This window comes from Malurus melanocephalus, unplaced genomic scaffold (genome assembly GCF_030028575.1).
Source record: "Malurus melanocephalus ecotype Western Australia unplaced genomic scaffold, MMel_1.1 scaffold_101, whole genome shotgun sequence".
NCBI lineage: Eukaryota > Metazoa > Chordata > Aves > Passeriformes > Maluridae > Malurus > Malurus melanocephalus.
The window spans coordinates 1577065-1601921 of NW_026623333.1; the positions used below are offsets into that span (position 1 = coordinate 1577065).

General features: G+C 40.1%; 1 protein-coding gene across 3 annotated transcripts in view; it reads right to left on the reverse strand.

The window, feature by feature from the left end:
• Window positions 1-24552, reverse strand: part of SPTLC3 (serine palmitoyltransferase long chain base subunit 3) — an 86159-nt gene extending 61607 nt beyond the window's left edge. Inside the window, exons 1-3 of one of the 3 annotated variants that reach the window (XM_057369016.1) lie at window positions 24474-24552; window positions 21238-21319; window positions 19105-19276 (exon numbers count right to left, since the gene is read on the reverse strand). In XM_057369016.1, the coding sequence (XP_057224999.1) occupies window positions 19105-19224 (120 nt within the window). In that variant the 5' untranslated portion in view covers window positions 19225-19276; window positions 21238-21319; window positions 24474-24552. Of the gene's footprint in view, window positions 1-19104; window positions 19549-21237; window positions 21320-24473 lie in introns of those variants that run through there. The other 2 variants (XM_057369017.1, XM_057369018.1) reach the window with 2 other exon arrangements.
• Between the last annotated feature and the right edge of the window lie 305 nt (window positions 24553-24857).

Below are 24857 nucleotides of genomic sequence, written 5' to 3' on the forward strand. Positions count from 1 at the left end.
GACTCCTCCAGGTACAACAGCTCTGCAAGAGGCTCTCTCCCCTTCCCACCAAGTCCAATTTCTGCCTTGTACAGCTGGAAAAGATGATCTTTGCCTATATGACTTCGTAATGGCTATTTAATTGTAATAATATTGATTATTATTAGATTGACTAATTCAATCAGAGCTCAAAAAAATTTCATTCTATTTCAATTGTCTGAAGATCAACAAAAAATAATCTAGAAATAAATGGGTCCTTCTTTTTTTAAAGTACATTATACATTAAAATGCTCTTTATAAGTTGTTCCAGTAATTATCTAAGTCATACCACTGAACATGACAACTGCTGGCTTTCTCTCATCTGAACCTTCTGTAACTGTCCAGAAATACCCTTAAATAACTGCTGTCCTCAGATTTTATAGCAGTCTAGATAGAGACAAAAAGGAAAGTCCTCACCTCACCATKTACTGACTTTCAACAGTGGATCCATGTCTGCCTAAGGGTGAAGGCCTGGAGCCTGTGGTTCTTGGCTGATAAGATATGGATTAGGAAAAAGAAGCACACCAGAAATTCGAGAAACAAATACCCAGGTGCAAGAATACTGAGGAAAGGGATGACAGAAGTATGTTTTGTTGCTTTAGCAAAAGAAGACAGCTTTTCAAATGGATARCACAAAGCAAAAAGACAATGGAATTAGCCTATGAATTTGAACAATCTTAACCTTTCTTTTCTTAAGGAAGCAATGGCCTACACCCTCATGTCACCCCTCTGTCTGCAAGTACCCCTCTACTAAAGCTTTTGAGCTCACAGAGCAATTTCAATCAAATCTGATGAAGCCTTCATTATACCAACTTTTAAAAGCCTCAGGAAAAGTGACCTCAATAATTCAAAGGGATCCAAATCCCTGAACTGAAGGTCAGCCAGCAAGAACTTGGCTCTTTAGCCATTCTTGGAGTGAATTACACAAGCACTATAATGACCCCTGAAACAGCATTTATTTAGGGCTGAACAAGGTTCAGCACAATGTGCCTCTTGCCTATCTGGAAAGCAAGGATGTGGTAGGCAAGTTGGGATGTTCTGGGATGACAAAAGATGCTGGATATGTAACAATATGAAATCACTGCTTGTGGAAAAAAATGCTTAGGGTCATTTCACAAGTCTTTCCCTTACCTGCAAAACTATTTCTTYCCATATTGCTGTGAGGCAAATTGGAAGACAATACTCAAAGCATTGCTGCACTYTGGATGTAAGCTCAGGAGACATTAGGGTTTACCAACTCAAAATTTTCATTTCTACTGATCATAAAATGGTAGAAATCAAGGGACTTGGGAAAAGSAGGAAAGAGAACAGCAGAATTAAAGATTACAGGAGAGCACAACAGTTATCAGAAGTAGCGGCTGTTGCTATAGGAAGCAATATAAAAAAAAAAGGAATCGGAGAAAAAAACACAGCTGTCTCTTAAGAAACMAAAGTTAAGGGCAGAAGGACAAATCACTCTAGAGCTACAAAGCAGCAGTAATGGAGATCTCAGCTGAAGTACTCCATCCAGCTTCAGACACTGCATTTTGAGAAAGAAGAGGTGAACCAAAYGGAGAGAACTGGGAAAAGAACTATAAAGTCTGGTCAAGTAACTTATGAGGAAAGAATGAACAAATTTGAATTGTCTGGTTTAAAGAGAATAGAAAACCCTAGTGACTGGCAGCCTAAGGGTCTCCAAACACATAAAAGGTAACTGCAAAAGGAAGAGAGTGCTCTGATAAGCATCAATATGCCTACATTACAGCCAAAGTGATCTAAATCAGACATCAGAAAGAATTTTCTACTGATAAAATCACATAGATATGGAACTAGAGCAATAGGTGTTTAAGATAGACATAAACCTGTGGCAGGGACATTTTATGAATAGTCAAGGCTAATATTGTCCAGCAGAAAATAGCAGAAAGTAATGCTGTCAGCCTTAAAACCCCAAAACACAGTGGCACAGCTTATGAGCCAGSAGGCTCCAGAATAGCCTTGAAGATATTCCAGCATAAAACCAGACCAAACTGAMTTAGAAATGGACTAGATGGCATCYYAAAATACTTTTAWGCCTCATGGCCTGTTTTCCCACTYACCTGATGTTCATAAACCTGACCATGATGTGAAATGTGAAACAGAAATGACTGAAAACTGCAAAAATAGCTGAATCATATTTTTAGAGGGTGAAATGCAAGGAGATAGGAGTTCTGAATCATAGATGATGGAAGAAGGAAATAKGCATACAGATTTTCTGCTTAAAATTTAAACAAAATTAATAATCCTCTGGCTCTAGGCAACTGTCAATATTTGGACAACTTAAATCTTTTCAGCACACTTCAAAAATCCATGAACCAAGYTCCAGCTAACAGAAAGTCCATAGAGACATTTCCCTCCCTTCTTTTGTGGACAAATAAATCCCCCTCATTAACATCTTTACATATCACMATTCCAGGACACCAATCCTCTGAAAGGTACATAAATGTTTCTTTGACTTTTTCCTAGGATAACACTTTKTGCCTGTTCTCCTAAATTTGGGAAGTACTGAGATGGAGCAGCAAAGCAAAGTCCAGGCAGGGTCATTTAGAAGGATGTGTGGAAGCTCTGATCAAGAACACWCTCTCCTGAGCTGCCTGATATGTTTCAAAAGCAACAGAAGATGGTCAGACACCAATCTGATTTCTTGCAAACATCATCCAAAAGGAAAGCTCACATAAAAGGAATGTAATTTTAAAGTCCATTAAAATGTAAAGATTTTAAAATGCTAGTAGTCTCCTGCTTCTGAAAAAAAGTTTGCACTTTAAACTTATATGTGATAAGCAAGTAACAGTGAAATTTCACACAGAAGAGAAATAAACCTTTTTTCCGAAGACCTCATGTTTCATCCCTACCTTTCCACATCTGCAAAAACATTTAAAAAAAACCCCCAAACCTGAGCATAAGATAAATGTGCCATTCTATAATGGCTGCTACAAATGTAATTCTGCAATAAGCCAAATAATGAGCATTGATAAAAGATGCCAGTGTCTCTCTCAACTGCAGTGGAGAGAGGTCTCAAACTTTTGTTTAAGACTCTCTGCCTCAAACTAAAGTTCTAAACTACGTTTTAATTCACCCAGGAACAACCCTTAGAGGATGAACTTACAGCCTACCATCTAGCAGAGAAAAACATAATTTACATCTGAGAAATGTCCACATATGCAAAACAATGATCCCACTAGCATGTCCATGGTAGAAATCAGTTAAGAAACAATGAATAAAGTTCTGCTACAATAGGGGAAAAAAAAAAAACCAAACCCCACCAACAAACTATCTGAGATCCCATGACAAACTCCTGGCAAAATCCATCTAAGCAGACATTCCTGAAGTTGAGTATTTAGAAGTTTCAGAACTAAWGCTTTACAGTGATTTCTGAAACAATATTAGTATACTCTGATAACTCCTTATTTTACATTCTTTCCCACTCCACAGGGAAAGCTGTGTACTCCCCTCATATTAAATTAAATTAATCATAATTAAGAAATTTTTAATTAAGTGCTTGTCCTGACAGCTCCCTTATGGACTAATGAAATAAGGTCAGCCTGTGTAAAAAACATCAGTTAATACAAAATCAAGAATGGCAAGAGGGACATCAGACGGCGAATTAAAGAATATCCCCCTCTGAGGACCAAATTCATACTAGAAAGTATTTTCTCTTTTTACAATTCTCCATTTCAAATTTTTTATTTTCATGGATCAAAGCAAATCTCTTAAAGCTGCTGGAAGATAGTAACTATAATAAAATACTATTTGCCATTCCTACACTGTAATTCTTTGTCTGCATTCTGCTTAGGAAGAAGGAAGTGGATGCCCTTGAACAAAATTTAGGCCAAGCTGTCCCACAACCAGGGTCTCTCAGAGGAGGAACACAGCCAAGGAACTGGGAGCTCCAAAGAAAGCACAGCTTGAGAAACACGGCTGTGGGCACCACCACAATGTCCCAGAGAAACGCTGAAAAAAGATCAATCTTGCTTCCAAAAAAAACCCAGAGCTATCAGCTGTAAAGATTAAATTATGTAATTAGCTTGAATTACCTGTTTAAATAATTGCTTGAACACAGGACCACCTGAGAGTCCCAACAATGCTGTTCTAGAGCCTCATCCCCGAAGGGCACAGTGAGCTCCAGCTTTAAKTCAAGAGAGAAATGAAGGAAAGGTTCCTGCTTTTGGATGAAGGCAGTTCAGACTAAGCCAAGTGCTCAGGACAGCCACGAGCACTGGAGCTGTTGTGTGGAAATGATACAGAAATGTCCCAAGAAAGGCACTGGCTTCCCTGAGAGACCCTAAAAGGTACTAACAAAAWCTTATGCCATATCTGGAAGAGCCAGAGAAAATCATGGAGAGAGATTATATAATTTCAGGTTAAATATTCTRAAACGTAGATTCTACTTATAGATCTGTCTTGACCAATGCGTTATACTCACAGAATCACTATCAGCCAAAGCACGGGGTAAAATTCAGTRTCCTCTGTTCTTTGTTAATGAACAAAACAGATKAGAATTTCATTTAAAAAGCCCTGACCARTGGAGGAGTATCCAAACTGGGATTCCATCAGCCAGGGAGTAATATTGGCTCCTACAATGGGAACTGAAAATGCAATGATCAGACAGTGCAGTGCTAAGTGAAGATACACAGAAAATATAGAAAGGGAAGATAATTAYGCTTAGGGTTCAGATTATCACGTAGGTCTTGAATGAAATGGAATGTCAAATCTTTWAAGTTTCCACTCAGGTGCATCACACYATTYGCATTATTTACATTAAAAGAGAACRTGAGCTCCAGGGAATAAATCCATGCCAGGAATGGAAAGTATTTGACACAGGCATTCCTGCACTGTCAAGAGAAAAGATCACAGACCACAGAATTTTGTAATATTTCTATTTTCTGTGGGACCTGTTCCAAAAATCTGACCACATAGTTTGCAGAGCAGAGTAGAATTACTTTGAAATTCCATATATGTCCCTGTGTCTCTGCAGTGAACTAGAGTTAAGTGTTAACAACATTTTCCTGTGCTACAAACCTCAGTAGAATACTGTGGAAGTCCTGCATTCCTACACAAACCCCTACAATTCTATCCTCATTTCCTAAGATCCATCTCAGTCCCACACAGCCCTCAAATCTGCTTTAGGTATCTTAAGAGGCATGCTGCAGAGGACACCATATTTCTCAGAAATACTACAATTTGGAGCTAGAAAGAACATTTTAAAGAAGTTAAATATAACCTTAATGGATGATAAAGTAGTTTAAAGCTCTCTTACAAGCTCAGACAGAAAGAACATTTTAAAGAAGTTAAGTATAACCTTAATGGATGATAAAATGGTTTAAAGCTCTCTTACAGGCTCAGACAAACAGAAGAAAGGTGCTGCAAGCAGTTATCAAAGAGGTTGTGCTAGAATTTTTCTAATTAGGGGTACGGAACRGAGCTGGCTGTAGCAGTCACTGCTGCTTCTGTTCTAACCAAACATTCAGTCAAAGCTAAATGATTTCATTTCAGAGTGCTGTGTGCTAGCCAACGCGCATGTTGGCTGAGAAATTCTCTCCATTTCTGCAGATACCCACTTTCCAGTCTTACTTTGTWAATGAACAAAACAGATTAGAATTTCATTTAAAAAGCCCTGACCAATGGAGGAGTATCCAATTTTTTTATGAAAAAAAAAGACACATGAGATAATCAACTCCCTTCAAGACTGCAGTTGGTTACCGAGCTCCCATCTTCTTCTCGTTGTAGCACTCCAGTCCTTTGGTGAGGGCACGGAACTGGCTGAGCTCACCTGCCACAGGCTCAACCCCTCCACCTTTCACCTGCTCTCGCTTTTCCCGGGTATCCTGGGGCTATGCCGGCACCCCCAGCGCACCCGGCACGCCCCTGACCCAGTTCTCAGCGCGCATTCCGCCGCCTGGGGCAGCTCCACCTCTCTCCATCCCAACACACCGCACTGCCCAACGCTGCTGGAAGCAGCTCAGGACAACCGAGCCAGCCAGAATCTCCAGTCCGACCACTGCTTTATCTGCCTGCWTCATTTCCAGGCCAATTTGGGAGAGAGCTGCTTGTCCCTTTGCTAACACAGGTTTCACTGAGCTGGGCTTGAAAGTGATGCGGAGTTACAACACCTTGGCCCTGATAGCGACACCTGAATGATTACAAATTGTCGCAGACAGGAATGGCTTGTTTCCAAGGATGTTTTTCTCCTAACAGATGTGAAAGTGGGACCTAAACCAAAGGTGTTTGTTTATAGTTGTACCCTGCTTGGCTTATGATATTCTCAGCTTTGTATCCAGCTGATAATCACCCTTAATATGAAACTAGCCAGTATTAGGTAAATGAGATATCAGATAGCTTGAGAATTAATTTTCCTATTGCAAAAGTGACCAGCACCATATACAAACACCTCTTTCTGAGAGCTTTCGAGACATCCTTCCCCTTCAAAGCCCTGCATGGGTATGTATTTTTTTATTCCTCCCCTCTTCCCTACCCAATTTCCTTCTCTTTTCAAAACTCAGAATGTTTCAGTGTAATGTTCTTACCTACTCAACTGTTAAAACTCTGGTGTTTATAGGCTCTGTTAAATCATATGTGTTGAACAATATGGACTGAAGAAAAGGTCCAAAATCAYAAAACCCTATTCAGTTTGGCAATGATCTGTCAAAAAAATGTGAGTAGATAAAGCACAGGTGTTTCTTCTTGTTTTAACCATGACTAAATGAGGCTAATTAAGAAACAAGACTMCAGAATCTGCTTCAACTTAAGAAAAAAAAAATCCTTTTTCCAGTAGCATAGAAAGCATTCTGGTTCATTTGCCATTGCCACAAATTTCAAGAAATTGTGTCAGAAGATTTATCATGAGACTTGGTAAATCTTTTCAGCATCATAATTTCATAGATAAAGCTGTTGCTTATTCCAAGAAAGTATAGTTGGCAAATATTATTTGCTACAGATGACTGATGCCCATCTCTGTTACTTCTGCTGRGATACTTCACTGCAAGCCCTGCATGAATCCTGTGGAAAATATATATATTTTTTTTTTTCTGGCCACACATCTAAGTGGGTATGAAGCACAGCTGAGCATACCACACACTGTGATTAAATGTAGCCATAAGCCAGGAAGATATACAGGGTTGGAGAAAAGAAATATAGGAATGAACAGGAAACAGTGCACACAAATTATTGTCAGTCAACCATGATGGTTTCTTACTGAGAAGTGTCAGAGTGCAGAGATGTTTTGATTAGCTTCTCCAGCAAAAAATCACTCAATAAAACAAGAAAACTAAAGAACCCTTAAGCTGTCCTCTGCCAGTTATTTTAGGCTTTATTTTAAAGGCCTAAGACTTCTTGGATATCTGGTTAAAAGCTGTTTAAAGTCTTTCSACTTTAATTCAGCAATAATTCTTTGCGTAGCCCTGAAAAATAAAATATTCTCATCATGATCATGTTAATCTCAAGGTAGAAGTATTCAAAGCCCTCTAAAATGCCTGTCCATCAGCCTCCAGCCTGAGCTTACACAAATCACCTGTCACAGAATGAAAGGTTTGCATTTCTGTCTTTAAGCTGATGTCCTGAAATGCAGCTCCAATTAGAATGCWGTTTCTGAGCAGGTGAGACAYTTGATCAACAGGAGGTGAACTGAAMTCACATGGCCTTTGTGAAGAGGATAAACACCAGCCAGATGACAACAATGAGTTTGGAACTGCTCCCTTTTGGACTGGTCTGCTTCAGAGATGAAGAACTGAAGCCTGAGTTAGAATTGGATTATGGAAAACCAATAACATTTTACATGAACTCAAGTTTTATCTGAAGATAGACTGGTAGAAGAGAAATGTCCCATGAGAAATGGCACCAAGACTTCACCTCTCCATCCTGACTTGGTAGCATCAACTAGAACGGGAGACAGGGCAACTGCTTTACACAACACTGATGGCAAATCACTGATATTTGAAAAAGTGGACAGACTTTGATAAAAATCCCTGTGAAGGTACTCTTAATAGACACTGMTCCTATGTGTACCAAGTATTTCACAAAATAAAATGTCTTTATCTCAGAAAGTTTACGGACTAAACAGATTCTAGAGAAATGCAGTGGTAAGAGAGACACCATGCAGAAATAACTTGGAGCAGAAGTAAACAAAGCACCATGAGCTCTGAGAATAATAAATTCTGGTTTTGGTTTTCTTTTTTTTTAATGTGGGTCTCATATTGGCTGGTGTCAAATAGAGGAACACTCTGACAGAATCTTCTTCCTTATTTTTAACATAGGTCAAATATTCTTTCTGCTGCAGACTGTCCAGGTCACCAGAGGAATGAATTCACACTGCAGCTTCTATTATTTCAGCAGGGAAGGTTCAGGACTTTTCTCCTGTGTCCAGATGCCTACTTAAAGGAAAGAGTGRATGATATGAAAATGGCTCAGGAGTCCACAAGCCATTAAGGAGTTGACAGACACGTAGCTTTATGAAATAGATTTTGTTTCTTTAGGCAACCAGCCAAGATTTTATAATGCTACTGTGCTGAAAGCACTAACAATGTAGGTGGGTTTGTTCCTCATATAACACTCCTCCAGTCACATATATTTTGGGCACCTAGAAAGTGTTCAGTGGGGMATGAAAACAAACATGCCTACTTGATGTTTCAAGAATCTGCGTAACTTGCCATTGAACAAAATTTTGTTTCCTGTAGGTGTTAACATCTCTATAGCAAAATCTCAGACTTATAACACTTGCTCAGCAGGTGCACACTGAAATAGTCAAAAAAGCCTGTCTCTGATAATGATATTGAAAAATAGATTAAATCATGCTTCAGTTTACTTATATAAACCCATGTGATTCTCAGCCCACGTGCAAGAATTCTAAAGGTCTTTGGTTATACTGAATCATAGATATAAAAACCTGGCAATGATATCTTATTTCTGCAAATTTTAAAAATGTTTTCTACCTATTGATAGGTAAAGCTGATTTTTATCTTCTGACTTGGTTTAATTATACTGTGGTGGAAGCACGAGGAAGTTACTGCACAATTTTCAAAAGTATAAATGAATGGATACTTTGGACTGGGGATGAGATGGGAGCTGACAGAGGTCCTTTTCTGATCTGTCATGCTCAGTAATGCTGTTTTGTTTATTACTAGCAGAGTGTCTGTTGACTGTCACTGTTGCATAAACTCCAGAGATGGATCTCTAATGCAAAACCCACAGTGATTTCTTTATCAAATCAAAGAGGTGATGACAGGACTTCATTTATAAAGACAATAAAGAGAAGAGATTTCTCTCATCTCAACAGAAATACAGTAAGAGCCAAGGTGCTAATGAATGCAGAGAACAGCTTGCTGGAAAGGGACAGGTGAACCTGTGTGCTTGGTAAGACATTGCACATGGAGGAGGTGGAATCATCTTGCAGACATTACTTCATGCTGAAAACTGCTGTAACAACAGTCAGCTGGAGGACCAAGGCCTGCTCAGCTCTCTATCCTTACAAAAGACATACAAAGAACAGCCTCCCTGCAGCCCTTGATATTCTTGATATTGAATATCTTTGGCTCAAGACAGTCATCTYGTGTACAATTTTAATTCTTAACCTTTCACTGGTGAGCAAGAGATGGAAGAAGGCCAATTAATTCCTCTTCAAGGAGGCAATAAATTGCACCTCTTCTTGGACAAAAGGTTCAAYCCAAGGTGAAACTAGATTTTATTAAAGCTGCCCCTCAGTTCCCAAAGCACAAGTCTCCTATCTCAGGACACAACCTCGTAACTATTTTGCCAAGTTCTGCTAGTGCACACAGCATATCCAACATTTCATCCAACATTTCACACTATGCACATCAACACACCAGTTCTATTAATATGCATCCAAATCAAACACAGATTACAGAATTGATCCACTTTCTATGCCTTGAAAACAGATTTTAAGAAAAAGCAATTGGACTTGGCATATATCAACATCATTCTTTCCACAGAATGAAAACCAAAAAAATAACTTTTTCTTTAAGAGGTGCAGATTTTGGCAAATGCACATTTTTGGTCTGGAACCTGTACTTCCTGCTTGGTTATTGGTAAGATAGATTYAAGAAGCAAGGGCTCTGAGTTCAACTTGAAAAGGCATTGTTAAAATATATATTGAGAGCCAAAAAGTAGTRATACACAAGTGTCACCCACATGGAGTTCTTCCCAGATAATTTGATAAAGTAATTTCATGTTTGCTAACCTGAGTGAAACTGGGCTGTACAGATAGAAAAGAGAATTTGCTTTGTAACACCCCTTACTTATGTACCCACAGATGCACCAATCCAATACTTAAAGGCTTAYTTCATCAAGGGTTCTTTTGTAACCTATAGAAAGCAGAAAGAAACCAAGGATAAGGGAAAGGTAMCTGTGATTAGAAGATTAGATTGTGATTAGAAGAGAGGAAAAGGGGTGGAGGTTGCATCAAAACAGTTTGAACAGGGTATTGTTGCTTTCTGATCAAAATAGAACAATCAAAAGTCAAAGTTTTCCTCTTCTAGATTAACACACTGTCTTATATGCAAACAAAAAAAAGCAAAGTTTGTATAATAGTAATGCAAAGAAAATTTTGCACAGGAGAGCAATTTATAAAGAGAATTCTACAAAGAAGAGATGACTTCAAGAGACATGCAGACACACATTTGTGTGCCAAAGACAAAGTAAAATGTTCCCTCTGAGCATGACTGATGTCGAAAGATYGTTGAAAGTCCAAAAGCTCAAACTCAGAAGCTTGCATGAATATGATGTCAAAAAGCAGGGGAAATATAGGATTTTTCAAATGCTTTCTTGCACCATCAAATGCCTTCAAAACATCTTGCTTGCTTTGAATTGTTTTGTAGTTTAGTRCTGGGATTTGCGTAGCACCTGAAGCTTTGTGGTTGGTCAGCAGGAAATATATTTGATTCGATCATGGAGCTGGGATTCTTCCAGGGAACAGCTGACAACGAGGTACATTGTGACAAGCACAGGTGGTCTTACATYTATTTCTGAAGTTTTATTCTCTGACCTCCAAGGTCTCATGTAAATCACTACAGTCACTAACACAGGGCTGCTAGGACTGGATGGAAACATCTGTGTCCTGCCCTTCCCAGGCAGCAGCGTGTGTGATCTTTACAGATCTCCCTCACAGCAGAGTGAAGAAACACCTGACTGCAGCTTATCTTTACCTGCATTTACCAGAAAGCTCAAGAACATAGAAAGTGATTGAAGGTTTGGGCTGACAGCTTTGGACTGTGAGATTAGCCAGGCTGAAGTTTCAGATAGCTACATGTGAGTCACAGAGAGAGATGCAAGGCATCTCTTCAGACCATATGAATCAGCAGCAGCAACAGGGAAGCAGAAACTCAAATGAAAATTCCTGAAGGAAGCAGAGGGCAGCTGAAATGTCTACAAGTCTCAGCTCTGCGTCTCAGATTTGTCTTTCCATATTCCTGTTTTTAGGTGAATAAATCTTCACCTCTTGGTACACTAGATCTTTTGGAAGAGGAGGAAACAAAAGAGCACATGCCTGTGCTTGATCAAATGAATGAAGGCAAGAATACAGATGAATGACTTCCAAAAAAACCCTGAGATGATCAGTAAAATAGATACAGCATTGCTGTATTACATCTACACTGGATGTTCTCCTAGAAATTCAAAATWCTTTAGGTGGGACAAAGTCACCCGGCCAGAGCAGGTTAAATGTTTGTTCTGAAACAGGGGTGTACATAGCATCTACCCTGGAAATTCTGCTTTTCACTTTGCAGTTTTATGCTAAATGTATCTCACAGTATGTTCTTGTCACCTGTCTGCATTCAGGTGTCTTTAAGTGYAAAAGATTCCAGTTCCTCTTCAGTGTGGCACACAGTCCTGCTGCCTGCTCTTCTCCTTAAATGACGTTTTTCTTCCCAGTTCAATACCCATCCCACAATGACAACTCTCTCAGACAATAGCCTCACAAAATTCCTGGCTTTCTTAAAGTATTTTCTGTGGAAAAACTAGCTGCCAGGAATGGCAGGAATTCTCTGGCTGAGCCACTGGTCATTGTAGGGAAATTTAATTTCCTGCTTTGCTGGTTAATGCCACAGTCCTAGCCACAACAAAAGCTAATTTTCTTTGAAAATAAAGTAAAAAACCAATAATYCATGAGAGAGTTCATATGTCTATTGGCAGAAGAAACAGACCTGCATATCATGATAAATTAAGGATCTTTATGCTTGTTTTGTACCCTATAAACCAGGATTTGAACCACCACTGCACACATGCAAAGGGTGAGCTGTGAGAGGCTGCACAATGCTAAACATTTTTTACGGAGAAAAGTCAGATTTTATAGAAACTGTGGGAATATAATGGAAGATTGTTGAGGAGAATTATAAACATAGCAAAGTGATCTGCAGCTGAGGTGTAGAAAAACACATCTATCATACTAATTGTKGYTTAGCTTTGTGTGTTGGATGAGTTCAATGTCTGTGTTTCGATAATACAGGCCTGAGACTTACAGGCACTCTATCAAACACAACTGAGATTCCTGCCCTGCTATGGAAAGATCCAACAAGAGATGTAAACACACCTGTGAGAACCCCTGAAACACAGGTGAAAACAGCAGGTTCAGAGATCCTCTAGCACAGACCAAATATGAACTGAGCTCCGTGGTGTCCCTGCTCAGGTGCTGCTTTGGGCATCCCTAGTTTGACAAGGTAATAGAAACTAATTTACTCTTTTCATTTTCAGTCAGTGCTCTGTGGTCATCCCTGGGTCCTGTGAGCCAGCTCACAGAGACTCAAACAGTGCCTAAGCAGACATTTTCTTATCATCCTGCTTATTATTATTCATGAACTCCTGCACTGAAACACCGGCAGCTACATCCCTCGCCAACATCACAGGTAAAAAACGCGTTTTACCTTTCTTGTTTCTGAAAGCCAGACTGCCACTTACAGCCCACAAAGGTAATTAATTCTCATGCTGAAGGGATGTAAGCTGGCAAGCAATGGGACTAGCCACCACCAAGGCTTTCTTTTACTAATTACCTCTATTGAGCACGAATAAGCTTCTTGCCAGGTAATTACTCACAGAAGCCTGACTGGGGATTCTGCATCGATTCCATCCAGTTTTGAATCACTGCTGCTGACTCACCACAGAAATGCTGCCTCCATGCACTGAAAGGTCACAGCCTCCCTTTATCTGGATGGTCTCAGTTTTATCTTGACATTTAAAGGCAGATCAACACCAAATTCCCAGCAGGGTGCTCGCTAAGCCCTAAAAGGCTCCATRTGTCCCACTGCTGTTACCAATGTCTGGATTCCTGCTCCCCCTCCCCATATACGAAGCCTCTCTGGCCTGCAGGTGAATGAACCATTAAGCACCACCCTCTGAGCCCAATGATCCTGCTGGTTATTACCCCATACAGTGCTCTGCCCATCCAGACCATAATGTCCCACAGAGCACACGAGGGTGGTGTAAAGTGACATCCATCACTCACCTCTCATACAGGAGTACAGTCACCTCACCAAGAAGACCATCAGTCAAACATCAYTTATCTCTGGTGCATCCATGTTTGCTGTTCCAAATCACCTTTCTCTCTCTGCCCCCAGAAGCAAGCTTTGCTAGAAATTATTTCTTTTGAAGACTGGTGGAACATCTGTGTGAAGTTATCAGGGATCTTTGACACCCAGGAGATTTCAAAGCTGACAGTGTGTGATATCACTATGACATCAGCCAGCACATGGCGGAGCTTTGCTCCTGATCCCATGCACTTGTATGGGCTGTGATTTCTCAAGAGATCCATGACTCAACCTTCTTTCACTGCTGGTAGTTTAACAACAGAGAGGCTTGGAAGACTTTGAGGGTAAAAAGTGAGGCAAAGAAAGCCCAGAGTACACCTTACCTGCATCTGCAGTCACGAAGTCATCCACCCCATTTATTGAAGGGACATGTTTTCATTGTTTATTCATCTACTACTAATACAGCAGTTAAAGATTTTCTTGCTTCCCTTGATGTTTCTTGCAAATGTTGACTCCAGAAGGTCTTTTGCTTTCCTAATGCTGTCCCTTACGTGCCCCCAGAACGCTTCAAAACTCCTCTTTCATGGCCSATTCCTGTTTCTATTGCTTGTGTACTGCTTATTTTTGCACTGGGGCTCAGTCATGGGTTACATGTGTAGCTAAACCAGTCTCCCAGTGTATTTACTTGCTCCCATGAGTAGAAGGATGAGCTGTTCCTGTGCTAAGAGGAGGCTGACCTTAAAGACCTCACATGCTGCACCTTTCAAGCCAAAGTAAATCGCTGTCTGCTATTTTCATCAGGGCTTTACCTTCCTTCCAAAATTTGATTATCTGAATTTAGAGATTTCTGGGTGTCAAGTGGGCAGTGGCGCCCACACCAACCAGAAACTTAGATATTGAGCCACGTGAAAAATATCAGCATTGCATGTAAAGCCTCACGGAACACACAGCATTGCTACAAGAGCCAGGGACTGTTASATGTGCCCACACAGTGGTGACACCTCGGCTGCAGAAAGATGTCCTCAGTGTTTCCTGCTTCCAATGCATTGAGCTCATCACATAGCAGGGCAGATGACAGAAACAAGGGTGTGGATCTGAGACCTGTGATTATTAGCTGAGAGTGCAGGTGCAAAGCCACACATTTCTCAGGCTTGAAACCCAGGAGAAAAGAAGGCAGGAACTGAGGATGAGGAGGTCATATCCGTGGTGCAGCTGAAGCAACAGGTACAGTAACTGGTAGAGAATACGACTGGAAACCAAGTCTCATTTTTTTTTCCTGTTGTCACTATAGCCACAAACTCAGAGGGCTTATGGGGATTGCATTTTCTATGAACACATGCACAATGGAAAATGTCCAAAATCCTGAGCTAGTGTAAGTGTAACAGGTCCCTTTCAGTTTGTCTTTGTCCAAACCAGTGCCAAAATATGAAGATACTTCAGAAAAAAAAGTTATATTGGTTGATCATTATGGCTGCACAACTGATGGTACAAACAGTTGGAAAGGCCTGATCAGCCTTAAGCCTCTCTCCTTACTCTTCCCTTAATAATAAGCCTTATTTATTGACTCTAATTGTGGAACTTAGATTTTTTTTTTTTTTCTGGGGGAATCATCAACATTTATATTGAGTGTGTATCTAAATTGTCCCACTTACACCAGGTTCTACAAAACATATGAAATCCTGTCAGTATTTGTGACAGAACAGAGCAAAGAAATTACAGGCAGCCTTTACCAATAGAAGAATCTTACTGCTAGAACAGTTGCATGGCATRTTCCTTTCATGACTCTTTCTAAACAAGCAATGTTTTCTTTAACATGCTAATTAGGGAATAAATGACATTGTAGAGCAGAAAGGAGAAGAAGAAAACTGGAGGAGCCAAGAGCATGGAAGGGACTGAGACTGGATGCTGCAATATTGAACCAAATAGCTAAGTAAAACAGTTAGGAGGAGGTTCAGATGTCACAAGACAGAGACAAACAGCTTCTGAATTTAAGAGCCACCAAATGTGGGAGACTATCACATTTTTGGGCCATCACATAAGTGGGACAGGTGTTACTGGGTTTGATCTCATCCCAGGCTCTTTTTTTTTGCTTTCAGGAAGGAGCTTGAAAGCCCTGGAAAAGGCTATAGTCTTGTTGACTACATGTTTCTTCCAAGCCCCTGCCATTCTCAGAACATCAAAATAAAAAAWTTGCAAATAGCTTTATAATGTCTTGGAGGCAAAGGCATCTAAGGAAATAATCTGTTGAAGAAACAGAATTGTTGCATGTGTTTTATAGGGAAAGAAGTTTCCACTAGACAAACCCATTTATTGTTTTAAAAATCCACTGTCCCTTATAGCTGGTACCCAATCCACAGCAATATAACGGCAAAGAAACCATCACTAGGAAAATACCTTCTCCTGGCCAATACAGCTACATAAATAAAGAGCTTAGCCATTGAATCATGCTTTGGATAAAGGCAAGTCCAGACTATGGATTCTGGAAGAACACAAAGCATCTGCATCTGTTAAAAGCACTAACAAAGTGGATGACATGTTCCAGAACCCACCTCCCAAAGTTCAGGTCTTACTGTGGCCCAGCTTCCAAACAATTCCAGGATGCAGCATGGCTGTGGGGATATGGTTAATCCTGATGTCCATTATTAGGTGACAGTCTGTGCTATCAGCTAGAATTGAGTGAGTCAGACCTCAAATAATCACTAAAGCTATTAAAACAAGCAGTCCCACCCCAAAGCAGTCTATCCCTTCCCCAAAAGCAACAGCCTCCCTTCTGATAGGATGCTTCACTTCTTCTTTATCACTCAGCTACCTCCTCTGTGTCCTTGTTATGCCACAGATTGCTAGAAGCAAAGAGAGCCTCCCTACTCCCCCACATTTGATCATCCCTAATTACCTTTCCCAAACCATTAAACAAAATCTTTTCTTTAGAAACCTGGGGGGTTTTGTGGTATCAGAATTACTTCTCTATTTCTCTCCAGCATGCACAGACACACAAAATGTTCTTACATTATTAAGATGCAAAACACATTGTTCCTGAGCAAGTACTTTCAAAAGCAATGTTTCCAAAGCCAGCATTTCCCGAAGCCAGTGCTTCCTGTGGGCTCCCTTATAAAAAAAGGGTTTATAGAGCTGATTTCTGCAAAGCCTGATGTTCCAGTCAGTCAATTGTGCAAAACTATTGCTATATATTCCTGGCTTAGAAGCCTTCATTGTGCCATTCTCTTGCTGCAATCTCTGCATCAGTTGCCACTCACAAACCACAGCAGGTCWCCCTCCTCCCCTCCCTGCAAAGCARCACAGTAGTARCTAACCCMAAGAGTTTTGGAAYTATCACAAGGCTCATGTTYTGGAACCAGCATCATCAGTCACGTCCCCTAAATATTCCAGCACTAYATTTCTCCTGTATGAAGTGTTTAATACTCAATAAATTTACTGCACGGGCAGTAAAGTACATAAACGTGGGTCTCAGAGTGTTAGGAGAAACAGGGGAGAGGTGGATAAAGAGCAAAAGAGGGAGAAGGGAGGAGGCCTGGAATGAAGAGAAACCTGGGTCTGGTTCTTGTACAGGCTTCCTTGTGCAGCCAGCTGCCATATTCCCTGCTTTTCAGATCCCAGCTGGTGCAGTGGGRAGCACAGCCCAGCGAGCAGCTGCAAACACAAACGCACGGAAGGCTGTGTGGAGACACACACCTCCAGCAGGGAGGATCGTAAACAGAACAGGGAGGAAGGAACAGAATCTGCTCCTTAGCATCAAGCACAAGCACTGAACAGGGTGAGGCAGCTGGGGCGGGGAAACAGACCAGACAGGAATGGGGAGATTCCTGCCAGGAATGAGATTCCTGGTTCATTCAGGACTCTTGTCTCTTATTGTTTCCTTCTTTCCCAATCTGTGTTTGGAGCAGGAGGAAAGGGGAAATGGTATGTGATTCGGAGCGCGGTGCTCGATCTAGACTTACCAAATCTTCCTTGGACAAGCCTCCTGACTTTCTAAATCTTCACTTCCTCAMCACTTCCCTCAGCCATGGATGGTATTTACAAGTGGCTCAGTGTTACTGTCACCCAGCAGGGTAAACACCTTCTCCTCCAACCATGTGGTGCTTGTAAGATTTCACTAATCTAGCAGGTACATCTACTATTACTCCCTTCCTTTCTTTGCCTCCCCTTTCAGACCAATATTTACTTCTTGTGTTTGCTCAAGCTCAGTAATATTATTCTTTACTTCTCTAGCTGTTTACTTTACTTCTTTTTTTTTATTAAGGAGGAAATCCTAATGAATCCCTTCCTGGGATTTCAAAATCACTCATTTGCAGCAGGTTRACAGTAACTGAATGAATGGCAAAGCTTAGCTCTTGAAATCTGTCACAAGTGGAAAGCAAAGATTGAGAACATCACTGTGGCAAATAGCTAATGTATAAAATGCTGAKGAGGTGCATGTGATGTATAAAAGGATGCTGAATTAGGTTTCTGGAAGCAAATCCAAGAAAGTCCTTTTTCAAYCATTGCGCAAGATTTTTTKCTTTCCTCATCCAACACAAGCCYGTGATTGGGAAACACTCATACCAGGGGAGACACCTAAAGCCAGACAACCATTAAGCMTGACACTGGGCGTGCCTTCATTAGAGTGCTAAGGTGTGAGAGAGCCCCATTTAGAGAAAGATAGAAGATAGCAGTTTATTTGTAAAACAGCGGGACCCTCGGCACAGTCCTTGTCTAAAGCTTCCAGCAGGGGTGGTCAGGTGAGAGCTCAGGCTCCATAAGCAGCATTTTCCATTGCCCCCCTCACCACCACACCGTGCTCTAAAGCCAACCTTCCTCTAGTCACTACAATACTTTCTCCTAATGACCACACCAAGATCCAGAATTAGGACACTGCAACACRGACAGTAAGCTCCCAGTCAGAACAGGTATATCACAGACAGACCACCTTTAACATCTAGGCTCTTTTGGTAAAAGTATAYTTTTAGATTTGTGGTTCATTCTTTAGGAAGTTACATTCCAACTATTCTACAAAATATCCATGTATGTGAGAAGTGCTGCTTCAAAGAGAATCGCTTGAGAAAATAGTAAACTGACTTGGATTTAAGCAGTTTAAGATTGGAGAGAAGGCATCAGTAAAGTGCGGGGATCAGCTAAACCAACCTTGTAGAAATGTAAAAATCAAGAAAAGACAGCTTCCCCTGCCTTCATATTTTTGTTATACTTGTGCAGCAACAAATCACACCTTGAAAATTACTCCACACACACTTGAAGTTGACAATACAACTTTACACTAGTGATTAATAATGCATTGCAAAGTCTACTCCACCACTGGTTAAGCTTTAGAAGGAAGCTCCTACATGTGTTTGTTGTGTTTGATATGAACTAGAGGCTAAGTCAGTCCATGGGACCAACAGCATTTGCATGAGCATTCCCAACTCTCTCGGCAGTTTAGGAGAGACAAGAGCAGTGTAAGGTCCCATGATTACAAAACTTAAGACACCAGCCTAATCCATACAACCTGTTCAATGAAAACTAAGACCGCCGGAAAACTAGCTTAATAAGTAATGTTGCAACTACCTATTTGTTTTCAATATTGAGGCAATTAGGGTAAACAATTAAACCTTACCTTGATTCCTTTAGTGATCCCATTTTTCTTAGTTATTCCACTTTTTAAGAGGTTATTCTGGTGTTTCTGATGATGATGATGATGTAGATGTCCATTGCAGACAGCACTGGGATTAGCCATCTGTTTAAATTAGTCAGATTCTCAGTCCTTAATGGTGTCTCAGGTCTTTCTACTGTAAAAAAGACAGTGGGATGAGAAGATAAGTTCTTGGTTAAGGCCTGAAAGGTATCCAACTGGTCTGTCAGGATTTTCCAGGATGAGAGGAGSAACTATCTTTTGCAATATCTTCAAAACGTAAAACTTTCATTCACCTTCAGCCCCAGCAAGCTAGAATGTGAAAGACATAACAAGAGKTGCGCTCTTAAAATCTCTGAAAAATGCTGCTCATTGCTGGCTCTTGCATGAACACGGCTTCTGTGAGTCAACAAGACTGCTGCAGCTATCAAGAAGTGGGTGGATTCAGAGGCGGAGACACTTAAAGATACATTACCTCTTAAATACCTCCCAGGGAGAAACCTTGTTTCTTTTCTCCGAATTAGTCAGCGCAAAGCCACGCTACTCCGTATAAACTGCCAAAACTTTGGGAAATTTTAACAGCGTAATCTTTAAAATTACGTTGCCCATATTGCTAAGAGTATATTAGATGAAAAAAAAAATAGTATTGCCCTGAGTAAAGCAGGAACACTTAAAAAATGTMTTTTAATCTCTTCTTATATAAGTAGCCGGACAGACACAACATTAACACTGCAAAGAAATGGAAAGCAATTCAGTGTTAAAATAACAATTTATCAAGACCTAGATCCTATAGACATGTGCACAAATACTCTCCAGAGGGAACTGTCCCTTTAAATTCACTTTGGCAGTAGCAGGATGAATGGCATGTTATTGCAATGAATGAGAAACAGAGTTTGACAAAGTTGATTAATTTAATTAGTTTCAAAACAAATCAGGCTTTAATTGCATGTGAAACTACTAAGGAGAACTAACATACATCCTTTCTTTTAAGAAAAAAAAATTGATTGTGGAAATACATATATTGTCTTTGCTGAACTAAATTCTCATGTTTCAGATTTCAGTGACAGAACATAAAAGTAGAAGTATCCCTGGTAGCATTTAATAGAATCYTTCCTCTCAAAATAATTAAAATTTGAGATAGATTAAAATTAGAGACACATAAGAGGAAAGCTATGTTACGATACCAGTTTTGAGAAACAGTTAGGATGAGAGGCTGAGAGAATAGAAGTACTTTAAGTGCTTTAATTAGAAAAAATTGCTAGGCCATCCTGGCAATGAAATGTAAGTTATATACAGAAAGAGCAGCCTAGAACTTGAGTATGTGGAATTCCTGCATTGGAGATTAAACGTTAARTGATCCACTGTGAAAATACACAGGAGAACACACTGTTGATTTTGAAAACTTATCTTAGTCACATATTAAATTGCTAAAATGTATTTTCTTCTTTGAAGTGATTTGCAAAGTGAGATATAGTCAGTGTGCTGGAAAACTTTGGTTCCTGCTTAAAAGAGATCTAAATTTAAATTAATAAGACGCAATATTTTGGGTGAAGAAAATAACCCCCTAACTGAGTAAAATTACACACAAGCAGTAAAACACTGAAATATTTTGTTTCACAATTACTCAAGATTCAACATCACAAATCAGATTCTTTAGATTTTATCTTTTTGGTGCTTTTTCTAGGCAAAAAATACCTCATTTCTGCATGAATCAGTCTTGTCTAGGCTTCATTAGGGCATCCGTGAGGATAACTCAACAACCAATGAATTGTGAATATAATAATGTCAATAATAGTGGCAAAATAAATTGTTGGTTTTAGGTGGCTAAGAATTCATATTTGCAAAGAAAAGAGGAGACTGAGATGAGCCAAGCCTGCAGGAAGAAGGGTTGGTAATACCTCCTGCAGGCCCATCAGCTAAGGGCTGCTGATAAATTGAACAAGGTAATGCAAGGCATTCTCTCTGCACCTGGCAACTTCCTCCCATCAAGAAGTTTTCTTCATTTGGGAATCATGTCCTTGACTGTCACAGCAAATCAAACACCTGCAAAACCATGCCACCTGCTCAGAYAGTTACTGACCATCGTCCCTGCACTGTGATAAACACCAGAACACTTACCAGAGGAGTGTTGTTCCCCTTACCACCTTCCAGTGTCCCTGCTAGCACCTCTGCCAGGTCCTCTTCCCAACAGGCTCAGCACCTTCCAAGGCACAAAGTGATATGATTAACATCTCATATGTGTCCCAATTAGATAACAGTTCAGATAATGCAAATTCTGTTGCTAGTTCCAAGCTTTAGGTCTACACGTGTTACCTGTCTCAGAACCCATGAAATAGTAGTGTCCTCACATGAATAAAATGGTGAATTAAATATGTTCTATTAATTTTAGTTTTCAATGTCTCTAATATTTAAGGTAACAAAAAATAGAACTTAAAAAAATACCCCATTTAAATATGAGTTTAAATGATCAATTAAAAAAAAATCAGAGAAGAGCTATCCATTCAGGTATCWGCTAACCATGATCTAAAAGCCAGTGTTCACAAAGTAAATACCACTAGAAATTTAATACAATTCTGGCCCTGATCCTATTCAGATCGAAAGACTTATGGAAGGGATGAGTCTGGCCAAATACACAGAAATGATGTATAAACAGAATGTGGTATCTCTACTGCAGAAAAAAAAAAAAAAAAAAAAAAAAAAAAAAAAGTTGTGCCTTTCTTACTTAAAGCCATCTCATCTATTATTCAGGCTTCTATATACACATCTATCATCTCTTCACCTAAGTCTTTTACTCAAAGATGTGAGGATCTGTGCTGCCTGGACACTGGATGAAGGATTCAATAATTGTGTAGTTTGCAACACCAAAACCACCACTAGCAATACCCTATTTTTTCATTCAGGGAAGTGGGAGGAAAAAATTTGCTATGCTGACTATACAAGAACTGAACGTATTTAACTGCAGGAGACACCAATCCTATCAAGGTTATATGTGCACTTCTCTTTAGCAGCTTGGGTACTGGTCACTCTTCATACATTGACAAGAAGATGGTGAAATTTTAAGTCCATCAACAGGCCACACACCATGTTCTACAAAATGCCAGTAAAATTTGCAAGACATGACTACAAATCTATAAATCTGTGGAAAAACCACCAATGAATTCCCAGGTTCTAGGTTTTACTTCTTGCTTTGCATCATCCCGTTAATGCCATTGGATTTTTGCTAACTCACACCAAAATCAGCATAAAAGTGTTTAAGTCCTTTTTAAATGCTCTGAAACAAATTGCTGAGGAGTATGGTGCAAAAGTGAAGTAAAATATATGCAGTTAATTAGCCGAAGTTTAACAACAGATCAGAAAGAAAAGGGAGGGGTAGGGCTCTGGCTAAGTAGTCTCTCAGTGTTTGAAGAAAACCACTTTTCTGGTATGCACTTCCAGTATTACCCAGGACAGACTAAAAGGCTGAACTTAGCTGATGCACTCAAGAAATGGGGACAAAAACATCTAACCTTCCATCAGRCTTCTGACCCASTTAAACACGTAAAGTCATTGGAGTRGTCRTAATGTCCCCATTTTAAATAACCATACTGGACCCCACATTTATAATAGCAGTAAAGGATTACCTGCCCATAAAAAAATTAAATGTTGCAAGAAAGCATGTCAGCTCATCCCAGAAAACTGTCATGTCATAAGCCWGAAAGATTTTGTAGGATTCCTGCTCATCCCAGCGTACAGTTACTTACAGCATAGTTGTGAAATAGTCTTGCATCTAATTGCAAGATCTTGATAATATCAGTTCATGACAGATTCACATTTACATACCACATGAAACAATAAGGATCTAAACAAAGACACCAGGTTGCTTTATGCTTGTTTTGATTGGGCAGACACCAATGCCAAAGAGGAGGTGAAAAAACTGGGAATCAAAACCTACTCCTTTGTTAAAAGTCAAATTTAATAGTGTTTAAACTGTCAGCAAAACATTCCAGTCATGGACTACACAGTGAAAAAAATCCTTCTTGCTCTTGCAATAACTTCTCTTACAACAGAAATCCATCTCTGTAGATGTAGAACCAAAATTCTGTGTAACACTGATAATTTATATTTGATATATGTGGATACATGGATGTCAGAGGCAATTCCTGCCTYGGACACGCAGATGCCTTCATGAACAGATGGGGAGACATCATAACAACAAAGCAACAGCAAGTACCAGCCATCAGCTGGTCAGTCATCCCCATGGGTGTCTTTAGAGAGTCAATCACATTTCACCAGCACTGGCTGTAGACTAAATTTCCATAAAGTTTGCATGGGAGGACCCCTAACCTATGTTTGCTTCTTTAAACTCTCTTTACCAATACATATGTGGCAATGAGCAGGGATCTGCTACTACACCTGGGCGTAAAATCACACACCAACGCTGAAAGATCCCCTCAAGTGTCCTTGCACAACTTGAAGGATATACAAAATGCTTCGTTATTGGTCAGGGAATAATCCAGAGCAACTCAGAACCGTGGCACAGGTGGACACACGCCACCAGCATTGCAACAGGGCAGGGCATGGCACRACAGGCAGGGCTCCTCTGTGTCTGGCAGGTCCACGCATCCCCTGCAGAGCCCTGGGGCTGGCACAGCTGCCTCCTGCCACCTCTGCAGCTCCCTGCTCTTCACAGCACAGAGAGATGACAAGACAGTGTTTGAAAGCCTTAAGCATATAAAGATGCTGTCGGCTTGGTTTCTTAAGCAACATCACCAGAACCAGTTCTCTGACTGCATCCAGATGTCAATAAGCTGTGAGYTATCATAACATTAAGAACTGGTTGGGATTTTCTATTTGATACATATATCTGATTGATATAYGATAGACAAATCCAATCAGGAATCTGTACCTAAGATGAGGACATTTGYAGCACCTGAAACTTTCATCTCCTTGCAAGGATTAAGGCTTCATAAGTTGCATAACTGATACAGTTCTGTCCTTATCTTAAGAAACAAAAATAAAATATAGACTGTAGCATGTCATGATCAGACAAAATCAACATTAATTCAAAAAAATCACACCAAGACAAAAAGAATAAAACACAGCAACTAAAAGCCTGCTGCAAAAATCCAGCAGCAAATACAAGTAAGCTCACAGTTCCTCTACTCTCTCTTCTTCCAATTACAAGCCTCATGCCCTTACTGCACTCAACTGGATTTGAATCTGCATTTCCTATTCCTCAAATAAAATACTTAGCTCAGGTAGCTGGACCCAGTGAAGTCAATAGAACTACTCTGCTGAGCCAAAGGCTAAAACACCCAACTTTACAAGCACAAGGTAAAGGCAAAATCTCGCTCCTGGTACATTTGTCTACTGACCTCTTTCAGCAGCAATGTGATCCATAGCCATGTAACCTGTAGAGMTGTCCAAGGCAAATTTCAGTCTACTGTCCTGAGACCTCTACCAGTCAGGCTGATTTGTTTGTGGAGCTCTGTAATTTGMAATGAGCCAGCATGGCATTGTCATTGTTTCCACTGGACATGATGAAGGGAGCAGGGGCAGCTCTGTGCCACCTGCTCCTTCACTGTATCATCACCACATCAATCCTGTTCTCAGCTACAAACATCTGGAACATAAAGACAGCCAATACTTAACCAGGTTGACAAATCTCATTATTATTACTACTAATTAAACTGAACAAAACAGACATAGCTTTAACCTATGTTTAATGATGAAATGTTAGTCTCTGGTCAGGAAATGAT